Raw genomic sequence first — 15,267 nt, 5'->3', positions numbered from 1 at the left:
ATTGACATTAAAGAAGCGCTTGTTGGGAGGCAACCTAATTTTTATTTATCTAATTTTATTTTTATTGTTCTTTCATGTTTTATTAGGTTCATGATCATGTGGAGTCACAAAATAAATCCAAAAATTAAAAACAGAATAAAAAATAGCAGAAGAAAAATCACACCCTAGAGGAAGGACTTACTGGCGTTTAAACGCCAGTAAGGAGCATCTGGCTGGCGTTCAACGCCAGAACAGAGCCTGGAGCTGGCACTGAATGCCAGAAACAAGCATGAAGCTGGCGTTCAACGCCAGAAATGCATGCAAAGGCATTCTACATGCCTAATTGGTGCAGGGATGTAAATCCTTGACACCTCAGGATCTATGGACCCCACGGGATCACCTCAGGATCTGTGGACCCCACAGGATCCCCACATACCTCCACTCACATTCCCTCCTCATAATCCTATATCACCCTCTCTCTCTCCATTCACAGTCATCCCTTCTGTTTTTCATTCACCATTCACATCCATACACTCCACCTACCTTCAAAATTCAAAATCTCTTTTCCACCCAAGCCCACCCATATAGCCGAATACACACATCCCTCCATCTCCTCCATATCTTCTTCTTCTTCTACTATTCTTTCTTCTTTTGCTCGAGGGCAAGCAACATTCTAAGTTTGGTGTGGTAAAAGCATAGCTTTTTTTTTTCCATAACTATTGATGGCACCTAAGGCCAAAGAAACCTCTAGAAAGAGGAAAGGGAAGACAAAAGCTTCCACCTTCGAGTCATAGGAGATGGAGAGATTCATCTCAAGGGTCTATAGCTCAGTGGTAGAATATTTGACTGCAAATCAAGAGATCCCTGAGATACCTCAGGGGATACATTTTCCTCCACACAATTATTGGGAGCAACTAAGGATAGGAGCACCAAGAGCACTCCATCATCCTCCATGAAATTAGAGAAGATCAAAGAGCTATGAGGGAGGAGCAACAAAGACAAGGAAGAGACATAGAAGAGCTCAAGGACATCATTGGTTCCTCAAGAAGAAAACGTCATCATCACTAAGGTGGAATCATTCCTTGTTCTTAAATTTATTGTTTTTCGATTTTTGAGCTTTATGTTTATCTATGTTTGTGTCTTTATTACATAATCACTAGTGTCTAAGTGTCTATGCCTTAAAGTAGTGAATATGAATACATCACCTCTCTTAAATGAAAAATGTTTTAATTACAAAAGAACAAGAAGTACATGGTTTCGAATTCATCCTTGAAACTAGTTTAATTATTTTGATGTGGTGACAATACTTTTTGTTTTCTGAATGAATGCTTGAACAGTGCATATGTCTTTTGAAGTTGATGTTTATGAATGTTAAATATGTTGGCCCTTGAAGAATAAGAAAAAAGGAGACATGTTATTTGATAATCTGAAAAATAAAAAAAATGATTCTTGAAGCAAGAAAAAGCAGTGAATACAAAAGCTTGCAGAAAAAAATGTGAAAAAAATAGCGAAAAAAATGGGAAAAAGAAAAAGCAAGCAGAAAAAGCCAAAAGCTCTTAAAACCAAAAGGCAAGAGCAAAAAGCTAATAACCCTTAAAACCAAAAGGCAAGGGTAATAAAAAAGGATCCAAGGCTTTGAGTATCAGTGGATAGGAGGGCCTAAAGGAATAAAATCCTGGCCTAAGCGGCTAAACCAAGCTGTCCCTAACCATGTGCTTGTAGCGTAAAGGTGTCAAGTGAAAACTTGAGACTGAGCGGTTAAAGTCAAGGTCCAAAGCAAAAGAAGAGTGTGTTTAAGAACCCTGGACACCTCTAATTGGGGACTTTAGCAAAGCTGAGTCACAATCTGAAAAGGTTCACCCAGTTATGTGTCTGTGGCATTTATGTATCCAGTGGTAATACTGGAAAACAAAGTGCTTAGGGCCACGGCCAAGACTCATAAAGTAGCTGTGTTCAAGAATCAACATACTGAACTAGGAGAATCAATAACACTATCTGAACTTTGAGTTCCTATAGATGCCAATCATTCTGAACTTCAATAGATAAAGTGAGATGCCAAAACTATTCAAGAGGCAAAAAGCTACAAGTCCTGCTCATCTGATTGGAGCTATGTTTCATTAATAGTTTGGAATTTATAGTATATTCTCTTCTTTTTATCCTATTTGATTTTCAGTTGCTTGGGGACAAGCAACAATTTAAGTTTGGTGTTGTGATGAGCGGATAATTTATACGCTTTTTGGCATTGTTTTTACATAGTTTTCAGTATGATTTAGTTAATTTTTAGTATATTTTTATTAGTTTTTAATTAAAATTCACATTTCTGGACTTTACTATGAGTTTGTGTGTTTTTCTGTGATTTCAGGTCATTTCTGGCTAAAATTGAGGGACCTAAGCAAAAATCAGATTCAGAGGTTGAAGGACTGCAGATGCTGTTGGATTCTGACCTCCCTGCACTAAAAGTGGATTTTCTGGAGCTACAGAACTCCAAATGGCGCGCTTCCAATTGCGTTGGAAAGTAGACATCCAGGGCTTTCCAGCATAATATAATAGTCCATACTTTGCCCGATTTTAGATGACGCAAACTGGCGTTGAACGCCAGTTCCATGTTGCAGTCTGGCGTTCAGCGCCAGAAACAAGTTGTAAAGTGGAGTTCAACGCCAGAAACACGTTACAAACTGGCGTTCAACTCCAAAAATGACCTCTCCACGTGAAAGCTTCATGCTCAGCCCAAGCACACACCAAGTGGGCCCCGGAAGTGGATTTCTACATCAATTACTTATTTCTGTAAACCCTAGTAACTAGTTTAGTATAAATAGGACTTTTTACTATTGTATTTACATCCTTAGTTATATCTTTGGAACATCTTGGGATTATCTTCTGATCCTTTGATCACGTTTTGGGGGCTGGCCATTCGGCCATGCCTGAACCACTATCACTTATGTATTTTCAACGGTAGAGTTTCTACACACCATAGATTAAGGTGTCGAGCTCTGCTGTTCCTCAAGGATTAATGCAAAGTACTACTGTTTTTCTATTCAATTCAACTTATTCTGCTTCTAAGATATTCATTCGCACTTCAATATGATGAATGTGATGATCGTGACAGTCATCATCATTCTCAACTTATGAGCACGTGCCTGACAACCACTTCCGTTCTACCTTAGATTGAATGGATATCTCTTGGATATCTAATACAGGGGACCGAGTCTGAGTTATTAGTGTCTTCGTGGTATAAGTTAGAACCCATGGATGGCCATTCCTAAGATCCGGAAGTCTAAACCTTGTCTGTGGTATTCCGAGTAGGATCTGGGAAGGGATGGCTGTGACGAGCTACAAACTCGCGAGTGTTGGGCGTAGTGACAGACGCAAAAGGATAGTAAATCCTATTCCAGTATGATCGAGAACCGACAGATGATTAGCCATGCAGTGACAGCGCATTGGACCATTTTCACAGGAGGATGGGATGTAGCCATTGACAACGGTGATGCCCTACATACAGCTTGCCATGGAAAGGAGTAGGATTGATTGGATGAAGACAGCAGGAAAGCAGAGGTTCAGAGGAACGAAAGCATCTCTATACGCTTATCTGAAATTCTTGCCAATGAATTACATAAGTACCACTATCCTATTTTATATTTTATTTATTTTCATTCACTATAATTTCTTAATACAATTTAATCCACCTGATTGAGATTTACAAGGTGACCATAGCTTGCTTCAAACCGACAATCTCCGTGGGATCGAACCTTACTCACGTAAGGTTTATTACTTGGACGACCCAGTGCACTTGCTGGTTAGTTGTACGAAGTTGTGAAACAGATATAAGATCATGAACGTGCGTATTGAGTTTTTAGCGCCGTTACCAAGGAATGGAATGATCACGATTTCGCACATCAAAAGTAAATTCACCAGCATTATCAAGACGAATTGTTTTGATTAGATTTTTTGGAAACTGTACTTTTAATCGAATAATTTGAGCGAGTAATCTCGCAAACGCCAGGTTGCGAGAAGACAACAAGCACACATGTAACCATCTCGAAGATGCATCTATTAGGATCATAAAATATCTAAAATATCCACATGGTGGATGAATAGGTCCACATATATCGCCTTGAATTCTCTCTAGGAATTGAGGGGACTCAAATCCAATCTTTACTGGTGATGGTCTTAAAATTAGCTTTCCTTGAGAACATGCAGCACAACAAAATTCATTAGATTTAAGAATCTTCTGATCCTTTAGTGAATGTCCATGGGAGTTTTCAATAATTCTCTGCATCATGGTTGTTCTCGGATGACCCAATCGATCATGCCAAGTTATGAATTCATTTGGGCTAGTAAACTTCTAATTTACAATGGCATGTGATTCAATTACACTAATTTTGATATAATATAACATAGATGAAAGTGAGGGTAACTTTTCTAATATAACCTTTTTATTTGAATAATGAGTTGTGATACATAAGTACTCATAATTTCCCTCATTCATAGTTTCAATATGATATCCATTTCGGCGAATATCTTTGAAACTCAATAAGTTCCTTAGAGACTTGGTAGACAATAGTGCATTATTTATTATGAATTTTGTTCCTACAGGAAACAAAATTATAGCTCTTCCCGAGCCTTCTATCACATTGCCTAAGCCAATAATAGTATTAACATATTCTTCTTTTGGCACAAGATGGGTAAAGTATATATTACTTTTGAGAATGGTGTGCGAACTTACACTCTCCGCAAGGCATACATCTTCATTATATATCATTGCCATTTTCTTCAAAGACAAATAATAATAAAATGAGTAGTAGTACATGCACAGTCAAATTGAATTCTTGATTGGAATTATTTTTCTAAGAAACACTATACATAAAAATAATGTCATATACTAAACTTTTTATTATTATTATTATTATTATTATTATTATTATTATTATTATTATTATTGACACATTTAATGATTTTAAAATTTTTAAACATAAATATTAATATTTCATTATATATACATCATATTTGAAACTTAAATACATAGAAAATAAAACTTAATAATAAGTTTCTTACATTATTTATTTATATGAATACTTAACAATCCCACATATTAAACTATTCCATCATTGATCAAATGACCAATATTTCCTTCAGGATCTTCAAAGAAATCAGATATATCATAATAAATGGTGGAATTTTCAGTATCATTTTAAACAAAATTCGTCTCCTTTCTTTTGTCGTCCTTTTTCAAAGATGCTTGATAAAGATCGACTAGGTACCTTGGGATATGACAGGTACACGACCAATGACCTTTTCCACCATAACGGAAATATTTATCCTCTATTGATTTATTTTGCCCAGTGTTTCTTTCTTTATCCCACTTGTGGTGAGATCTTTTCTTGTGAACATAATTCCTTTTCCTTCCATAATTTTTCTTGTTACTAAAACCTTGCCATTTACCTATTCTGGAGTAATGATTTGCCGCATTTGCTTCAGGAAATGGGGTGGCGCCAGCAAGGCGAGCTTCATGATTTTTTAAAAGCGACCCATTGTTGCGTTCAGCAACAAGAAGGCAAGAAATCAATTCAAAATATTTTTTAAATCCTTTTTTCTGGATACTACTGCTGCAGGAGCACATTCAAGGCATGGAAGGTCGAGAAAGTTTTCTCTAACATGTCATTATAAGTTATCTTTTCCCCACATAACTTCATTCGTGAGGTGATTCGAAACATTGCTGAATTATATTCATTTATGGATTTAAAATCCTGTAGATGCAAGTGCATCCATTCATATCAGGTTTGAGGAAGTATCACCATCTTTTGATGATTATACCTTTCTTCAAGGTCTTTCCACATATCTGTAAGATCTTTTAATGTGAGATATTCATTTTTCAATCCTTCATCAAGATGACAACGAAGGAAGATCATGTCTTTAGTTTTATTCTTTTGGGATGCATTATTTTCAGCCTTAATGGTATCTCTAAGATCTATTGAATCAAGATAGATTTCAGCATCTAATATCCATGAATCATGATAAATAGTTGTTTCCAGATATATCAAGAGCATTAAATTCAAGATGAAAGAGTTTTGACATAATGAAAATTTATTACCCGAGTGTTCCTAAATTTTGATCAGATTTTCGTGCTGATAACGTGTTGTAAAATAAATAAATAAGGAATAAAATAAAGAAATATAAGTAGAAGACTCTAATATTAATATTCACCACAATTAATATCTCAATAATATATATATAGTAACGTATATAAGAGAGAGAGAATAGTGTTTAGCAGTAAGGGTATGCATGGGTTGGGTGAAATCGGATTTGATGTGACCCAAATCCGTCCTGAAATATATACCAGGCCTATTTATTAGACCCGATCCCGGCCCTAGACCCGATGAAATCTATACACTTTGGGCCACGATTATACCGGGTGAAAACCGGGCCGTTAACATTACATTACCTTGATACCTTCTTATAAACTAGCATGTGAAAATATGCAAATTTCCAAGACTCCAACCATTATTTGACATGGTAAAATTCACTTAGAAAAATATAACAAGAACCAACTCTTCTCTAAAATTAAAGCATAACCATAATCAATACTAATATTGTCTAATAACACCAAATATTTAAATCAATACAAATAACCCAATATTATGCATTAGTTTAAAATCTTATGCATTTTAAACATAAAACATTAACTTATAGTCTTATAATAACTAATAACACAAAATATTAAGGTTTACAATACTTAAATTCCACATAAGAATAGCCATTATCCATCACTAATAACACAAAATATTAATTGTGTATGATGACCGGGCCACTGAGCCGAGTTCGGGTGACCCGAACTATGACCCAGACCCAACCCGAAATAATGACCGGGTCTATTTTTGAGATCCTTACCCAGCTCTAAACCTGGTGAAATCACACCAAATTTGCTCCTAAAGTGTTCGGAGCCAGGCCCGGTCTTGGGGCGATCGGGCTTTGCACACCCCTATTTAGGGGTGTAAGAAAGAGAGAGAAGATTTTATTGATTGTATTGTGTATATTATTTAGGGGTGAGCACGGATAGCCGGTACCCAATTACCCGTCTGAACCCAAACCGAGCCAATTAAATTGGTTCTGAACCTAACGGGTAATCGGGTCCAACCCGAACAAAACCGATGGCTTTTGTTAGTGATTGGTTCGGGTATCGATTTTGGGGATGCGGAACCCGAACCAACCCGCGAACCCGATCATATATTAATTAAATAAAAAAATAAAAAAATATATATGACTTTTCCATTAGACAATGATTATTCATTATTAATATGTGTGGATTTTAATGAGTTTAGTTTTGAATGTATTTGGTATTTAACATGTTTGGATTATTTTTATTGATGTTACATGTTTATTGTACTTGTTGAATTTTTAAGATAAAAATTTGGTTTTTTTTTTTATGAATTTCAAAGTCATCGGGTACCGAATTACCCGAACCGAACCAATCCGTTCTTAATCGGTTTGGTTTAGTTCGGGTACATGTACAAAAAAATGCAAATCCGAATCAAACCGAACTAATTATATTTTGATCGGTTCAGTTCTAATTTTATCATAAACCTGAACCAAACCGACCCGTGCTCACCCCTAATATTACTTCGGTTCGGTTCTCCTATTTATATTTGTATAAGATTAACTTTTTCAAATTTTGGAAAGGATGACACCGGGTATATTAAAGATTTGTACTACTCAACTATTTTTAATTGGATGAAGAGTAGGTGGTCATCCATATTGTAACAAATTCTTAAATTTTGAATTTCACTTTAGATGGTAAAATATTATCTTTTACTTTTAAATAGTTTCTCTCTCGTATTTATTTTTGGTCCCACTTATGAAATAAATAGTGAAAGATCACACTTTATCATGAGAATTCAAAATTTAGAGGATCAAATTCTTAAATTTTATTTATTTAAATTTAGATATTTATTATTTAATTATAATTATAATTTATTTTTAAATATTTAAAAATCTAAACACCCATCAGCAACAAACTCCCAAAATACCCCTAGCACTGCACTAATACCGACTTCTTTCTCCGCCGTCCCTCCCGTCTCTCCAGCTTTGCTGTTGCTATGTAATGTCTCTCCGGCGAGGCTGCAACCTTTGAGCTAGTCGCCGATCTGCTCTCCTCTCCTCTGATCTTCTGTCTCTATCCGCACACCGCCGCTTTTCAATCCACCACCAGCTCCGCCGCCGCCTGCAAACTCTGCTGCCAGCACCGCAACGAACACCGCCTCCTTTAGAAACTTCGGTACGCGTTCTCGTCCTTCATGTTCTTTTAGTTGTTCTTTCTCTTTCTGGAACCTAGATTTGTGTCTCGTGTTTTATTTTATCCTAATACTCTCTATTTTTCTCTCTTACTCTGTAAATTGAATTTATTTATTTTTAAACTTTGGTATTTTGTATGGTGTTTTGTAAACTTTGGCATTAGAATTTCCCTAATGGAATGGGCATTGATGGTGTTTTTCTTCTGCTATTTTTCTGTTCCTCTCGATATATTGATTTCTGATTAATTGATTATTGATTATTGAATATTGATGAGTTGATCTGTTAAGAATATGGATTAGGTCAATTTTAAGATTTCTTTGTTCATCTATCTTTATTAGGTTAGTTCTGATTTTGCCTCTTTATGAGATGAAATACAGTGTTTGATTAAACTTTAATCTTGGTGATCTGTTCTGCCTAAATAGAGCCTAAATTTGCTTGTGCCTGATTAAACCTTTCGGCTTTATGAAAGAATGAACTAATTAACATTCTGGAACCTTAATTTGCTTCTGAGTTGCTTGTCATTTGAATTTAACTAAAGACAAATGGAAGAATGAAGGCCTTATTTTGCTTCTGTTATGCTTACCATTTAGGTTCACTAATACATCTTCATTAAGCACAATGTAATAAGTGTCTTGTATATTTTGTCTTCAGTTCTTGATTTATCTTTTGTTCATGTAAAGAGACTCTTTTATAGCTATGCTATTGATGATTGCTTGTTAAACCAACCATATTCCTATCTTTTATTATTGTCTATGTTAATTAGATCAGACAGAATATTATTATTCATAATTGAAAAAATTGAGAAGTAGATGGAACACAATATCTGGAATCACTTTGGAACCATTTTGAAATACAAAATAATAGTTAGGAAGAAAATGAGTTAAAAGAATAAAAAAGAAAAGGAAGAAAGAAAGGTTGAGATATAGATTATGAGATAAAGGGAATCCAAAAGCAAATTGCGATGACTAAAAGGATGTATTTATATATGTATCATGTTGCTAAATGCTAAAAAAGGAATAGATAGTGATGATGATGGTGATGTCTAGTTGAGAGCATTAGATACTGAATAGAGAAGTCTAAGAAGTATGTTCCTTACCAAGAGTCCCTTTACCTGTTAATAGGTCAAAATCCAACTATAACAGGAAGCCAACAACAGCTTTACCACTTATCAATTTGTTATCCTCTGCTGCAATGTTTGTTGTATTAAAGTTATAACATAGATTTTTCCTTTTAATCTATGATAATTCATAAAACTCACAGCATCGGGTGGCTTTGGTCTCTGTTGTAGAATGGATGCACAGAATAAGAATCAAGCAAACAAGTACAGTATAATTGTTCCTACGTATAATGAGCGGCTCAACATTGGTCTCATTGTTTACCTCATCTTCAAGCATCTCAAGTATTTTTTCCATACTTTTCATGGTTCTTGCAATTTGCTTCTTCAGTTTTCTGTATTCCTACATGTATAAATTTATAATCTACATAATCAATTTTGTATTTGAGCTTGTTCTATGTGGAAAAGGTTGACAGCAAGTAGCCATTTTGTTGTGCTTTTGTCTGTTTCAATTCAAAATGAAAACTGGATAGATGTCTTCAGCAAGAGCATGCCTTTGTGTTTCATGTGAAAATTTCATAAAACCATCTTCATACTGTGTTTATCTATCTTTATGGAGACTCCTTTTCATTGCGCGATTTAGGGATGTTGATTTTGAAGTTATCGTTGTGGATGATGGGAGTCCGGATGGTACCCAGGATATGGTAATACAACTGCAGAAAGTTTATGGAGAAGATCGGATTGTAAGCTCTATGGGTTAAACAACTAGTTATCTTTGATTTTTTTAATCCTAAACACCCTGCGCCACCCAATTCCCCGTTTTTATCATTTAGGATAATCGTGCTTATTCCTTTGGTTCCAGCTGCTAAGACCGAGACCTAAGAAGCTGGGTTTAGGTATATACCTGATACTTTTGCTAAATGATTTTGATTATATTGGCCTTTGATACAATTCATGTACAGGAACTGCTTATATTCACGGCATGAAGCATGCATCTGGAAATTTTGTTGTCATCATGGATGCTGATCTGTCACACCATGTAAGTTTTGCTGTTAACATGTAAATGACAGATTGTAGTTATTATTAGTGATTAAATTTGGAACAAATAATGAAAAATAAGAGAGAATAATTAGATGAACTTCATTTTTAGTTTAGAGAATTATTAGTAGCAGAATTGTGTTAACCTCTTCTTATTTATTCATTTTTAGTTTAGAGAATTATTAGTAGCAGAATTAGTAGCAGTATTGTGTTAACCTCTTCTTATTTATTTATTTTTCTTTGTCTGATCTGTTTAGTTCTTCTGCAGCCAAAATATTTGCCAAAATTCATCAGGTAAGGGAAACTTTCAATAATTCATTTCTCACTTTCTCGTTAACTGCCTATGCCATCTTTATATGAACACCTGTCACCATTAATCTCACGTTTTTCAGCAAGCAAATGGAAACTAGAGCAGATATAGTTACTGGTACTCGTTATGTTAAAGGTGGTGGTGTGCACGGATGGAATCTTATCCGCAAACTAACAAGCAGGGGAGCAAATGTTCTTGCTCAAACATTTTTATGGCCTGGTGTCTCAGATTTGACAGGATCATTTAGGTATTGATCTTGATACTTTGTATTAAATACATTGTTGATAGTAAGTTTCTGCCTTGCTTCCATGATTTGAAATCAATTTATTCTTGGTCTTTTGGTAGACTTTATAGGAAGTCTGTGCTTGAAGACATCATTAATTGCTGCGTTAGTAAGGGATATGTCTTTCAAATGGAGATGATAGTCAGAGCATCCAGAAAAGGATATCATATTGGAGAGGTACATTTACATAATGATGTTCATAATTTAGGTTAACGGTTAACCTAGTTGTTTTGTTGACTTTCATTAGTCCGTAGCTCATTATTTAGATGCGTATTAGCGTTGATCATTTATATACAACATACAAGTGTGTGCTTTGTTTTGAGGCAACTAGTGCACTATTGGTGCTAGTTCCAACTGTAGTTGTGCCTTTTATTTGGTCACCTTGTTCATTTTCCTTAACCTACAAAATTAGATAGGTCTTGGTCTTCAGTAGCTATCCATGAGATTTAGAACGATGTCGAACACATAAACAACTCAAAAGAATATTTTCTAATAGCATTGAATTGTCTCGACCTTGGAATTCTTCTCAGGATTAGCTCTATTATTTTCTATTGATCTTACTCTTTTTTGTGAGTAATATTATTTGCTTGCCACTAGGCATAAACATGGCCGGCAGTTCAATACAGCGAAGTAAAGCATTTAATGATTAGTTAAAACTATGATGCTACAAAATTTCACATTTAATCTACATATGAAACTTCTCTCATGATGGCAACTTGAGGAGTAGATGACTAAGAATTCATAATTCAATTTGGAGCCGACTTTAGTTTCACTTATGTACAGGTTCCAATCACATTTGTTGATAGAGTATTTGGAAGTTCAAAACTTGGTGGATCCGAGATTGTTGAATACCTGAAAGGCCTAGCATATCTTTTGGTGACAATGTAAAAAGATAAATCATCCATGTCTCACATTTTAGCAAAAAAGGAACTATATAGAGACTTAGTGTAATTACCTATTTATTTAGAAGTAATGACATAAGCTTCTTGGTAGAATCTTATCATTTGTTTTTCTAATTTAGTAGGAAGCATTGTTCCGTGTGTTTTCAACCTTTTGTGGAATTTGTGATTTTAACCATCTTGTTCGGTTTTTGCTGAAGTTGTGACTTACACTGAGCTTTTCTTTAAGGTGGTTACTTCCGTGAATACGTTTTCATGTGAAGATGATTTTGCAGTTTGACATGTTTAACTAAGCATGTTTGACTAAATCATCGAATGTTTTACAATATTATCTTTATATGAAGATGTCCTCCTGGGAGTATTCATCTTTCTTGAAATGTTAACACACTGTTGTATTCACTTGTCAACCCGATTTTATGTATCAACATAATTAATGACGCTTAAGGTATTTGCTATATACGTCACTTGTTTCATCATAGGTCCCTGAGTTCTTCCATTTACTTGAGTCAAAGAAGAAAAGAAGTGGTAGTATTTTTTTATTTTATGTTTATGGTGCAATATTGATTATTCATTAGTTGGAAAATATAATAGTAAGATATGGATTTTGAGGAAAGATGTTCCATGTCAGAAAAGTTGAACATCACATGGCAGGTAGGGCTAGCAGTACAACCTGCATTTGCGGGTTGGCAACTTGACTCGCAGTGGGTAGGGTTTGATTTAAGTGCTGAGTCAATCTTATCCGTCTAATTCGCACGTTTAATATATAAGTTTAATATATAATGTGAATGTTCATATATATATATGATAATCGAGTAAAAATTTGAATCTAAATTCTTATATTTTTCACAAATATTTAGTGTTATCAAACTAGTAATTCAATATGTTAATGATAAATAAATAATGTTTAATATTATGAGATAAGGACTAAATGTTTGTATGAAGAAAAAATAATTTATTTTTACAAGTCAGATAGGGTAGGATTGGGTTGAGAGATTTAGAATTAGGTAGTGTTCACGTTGAAGGAATTTAAACTCTACTTAATCTACGTATTGGCACCACTAATATTGAAACATATTTTTACTTATTTAAACCACTAAAATTGAAAATGGAGACAAAAAATTTTACTTATTGTGATTATAAGAATAAAAATAAAAATTGACATCGCTTACTTATACTCATTTTATTGTTGTGTCAATGGCCTCGGGCATTTTGTCAATAAGTAAAATTTTGTCTCCATTTTCAATTTTCTTTATCCTAATCCATTTTCTTATTGGTTTTTCTTCAATTTTCACTAAAATTTAACAATCATGACTTAAAATTTAAAAAAGGATAAGAAAATTTTCATCTGCATAAAACTTCTCTGATCATATATAATTTAAAACATACATTAATTTAAAATAGGTTGATAAATAGTATCAACTCATAGTTCAATGCAATAGTTTTTGAAATGTCTCAAAGGGCTTATCAATATAGCATAAAAAATTGACTTTATTCTGTTTTGTATATTCACTAAAATTTAACAATCATGACCTAAAATTTAAAAAAGATAAGAGAAATTCCATCTGCATAAAACTCCTCTGATCATATACAATTTAAAATATACATTAACCTAAAACAGGTTGACAAATAATAACAACTCATAGTTCGATGTAATAGTTTTTGAAACGTCTCAAATGGCTTATAAATATAGCATAAAAAATGACTCTACTCACTTCGTTTTGTATATTCACTAAAATTTAACAATCATGACCTAAAATTTAAAAAGGATAAGAAAAATTTTATCTGCATAAAACTCCTCTGATCATATAATTTAAAATATACATTAACTTAAAACAGGTTGACAAATAATATCAACTCATAGTTTGAGTGATAGTAGATACAGGCTACATCACTAGAACCTCCATTACCGTTGTTGCAATGCCACCCTCTTCCATAGTGGTGATGGTTATAAAGACGACTCATGTGGCCACGGGTTGGACATGACGTAGAAGCACATACTAAACGTCTGTGTTTAGCATAGGCACATTCTCATTAAATGGTCACAAATAGCCGATAACTTGAGAGAACTTATCTCTGCAGATGGTTAGTAAACCAAACTCCTCAAGTGAACGAAACATTAGCATTCCGTTGTTTTTTGACTCCTTAGACTCGTTGCGAAGTAGAAACATCATTGATAGTGCATATCTCGCAGCGTCGTGGCCTTGGATTGCAGCAGTTCGTAGAAGTTGCAAACCAAAATCATCTAATCATCGAATAAAAAGCTGTCGAATTCCATCCCAATAGAGAAGCTCCGGATGACCCATCGCCCAGCACCGGTGAAAGAATCTCGTTGCGCTCGGGTCAAGATACCAACTCCACCCAAATTCACGTGGTTCTGGTATTGAAACACATGTGTGAATAATATCCTCATCTCCTACCTCGCGCAAAGCCTTTCATGTCATCTTGAGACTGCATAGGTCCCTAAAGGAATTTGCTGCGACTTTCATGCTAATGGCTACGCATATATCATGGGAAAAGTAGACAAGGTCTGTCATACGCTCCATTACCACTTTCAGCCTAGAAAAGGGGTAGGGGTATGATGACAAGTCATCTTAGCCTAGTTTTACCAGTCTTTTTCTTTGTTTTTATTAGGTTTTATGCACTTTCTTACATCGTAAGTAAGTAATTTGGAGTGGAATTGCATGGTTTCTTTGAATCAATCAACCATCCTTTAATTGATATTAAATCATGATGTTTAAGCTAAATTTAATTGATAATTAATTGATTTATAAACCCTGTGAAATTTGTGATACTTTGATTGGTTGATTTGATTATTTGTAGGTGAAGAAAGAAGAAAATAAGAAAAGCGTGGCTTAAGGAGCGTGCCCAAGGGAAGAAAAAGCGTGGTAACATTGAGGAAGAAGGAAACTAAGTTGAGAAAGCAAACTGAGCTTCACAAAGAAAAATGGGAGAAAGCAAGGCACCAAGCCCAGTTCACTTAGTCAACTGAGCACTAAAGAAAGCAAGGAAATAGCATAAAGCTCAGTTCACTAAGTGAGCTTTATCGGGGACTTCTCAAAATTAATTCAAGATGAAGTTCCAAGGGAGGAAGCCACCAAGTTTCGAACCAATGACCCAAGGGAGGCAAGGAACGCTCTTTGCAAGGAAAATCAAGAAGAATTAGCCAAAATGCTTCCTCCAAGGTTCGAACAAGGGATCTCTCACTACCAAGCTTGCAAGAAAAATAAACCAAGGTGGATGGGCTAGGATTCGAACCTGGGAACTCTTTGGAACACAAGGGAGGAGCGCCACTTAGCTTGCAAGAAAATGAGCCAAGATGCACTCCAAGAGGATCGAACCAGGGAACTCCATGAAAAGCAAGGAAGGAGCGTCCAACCCCCCCCCCCCCCAAGGAAATTAGCTTCAAATTTCCTCCACC

The 15,267-nt window shown here is 34.9% G+C and overlaps 1 protein-coding gene across 2 annotated transcripts; it reads left to right on the top strand.

Annotated features, from left to right (window-relative positions):
• Window positions 1-7,972: 7,972 nt before the first annotated feature.
• On the top strand, window positions 7,973-12,325 carry LOC107619228 (dolichol-phosphate mannosyltransferase subunit 1). Of its 2 annotated transcripts, XR_015900066.1 has the most exons (10): window positions 7,973-8,248; window positions 9,554-9,664; window positions 9,963-10,062; window positions 10,182-10,215; window positions 10,282-10,358; window positions 10,626-10,651; window positions 10,750-10,914; window positions 11,013-11,127; window positions 11,734-11,897; window positions 11,944-12,325. XR_015900066.1 is itself a non-coding variant. In XM_021110796.2 (9 exons), exons 2-9 carry the CDS (start codon window positions 9,555-9,557, stop codon window positions 11,836-11,838), a joined length of 732 nt encoding a protein of 243 aa, XP_020966455.1. In that variant the 5' UTR covers window positions 7,980-8,248; window position 9,554; the 3' UTR covers window positions 11,839-12,325. The 2 variants fall into 2 exon arrangements, 1 of the variants encoding a protein (XP_020966455.1); XM_021110796.2 differs by having other exon boundaries at window positions 7,980-8,248; window positions 11,734-12,325.
• The last annotated feature ends 2,942 nt before the right edge of the window (window positions 12,326-15,267 follow it).

This window comes from Arachis ipaensis, chromosome B9, assembly GCF_059453495.1.
Source record: "Arachis ipaensis isolate K30076 ecotype BB chromosome B9, ASM5945349v1, whole genome shotgun sequence".
Taxonomy (NCBI): Eukaryota; Viridiplantae; Streptophyta; class Magnoliopsida; order Fabales; family Fabaceae; genus Arachis; species Arachis ipaensis.
Note: the sequence above shows the minus strand (reverse complement) of the source record. Positions and strands in the feature narration are given on the sequence as shown.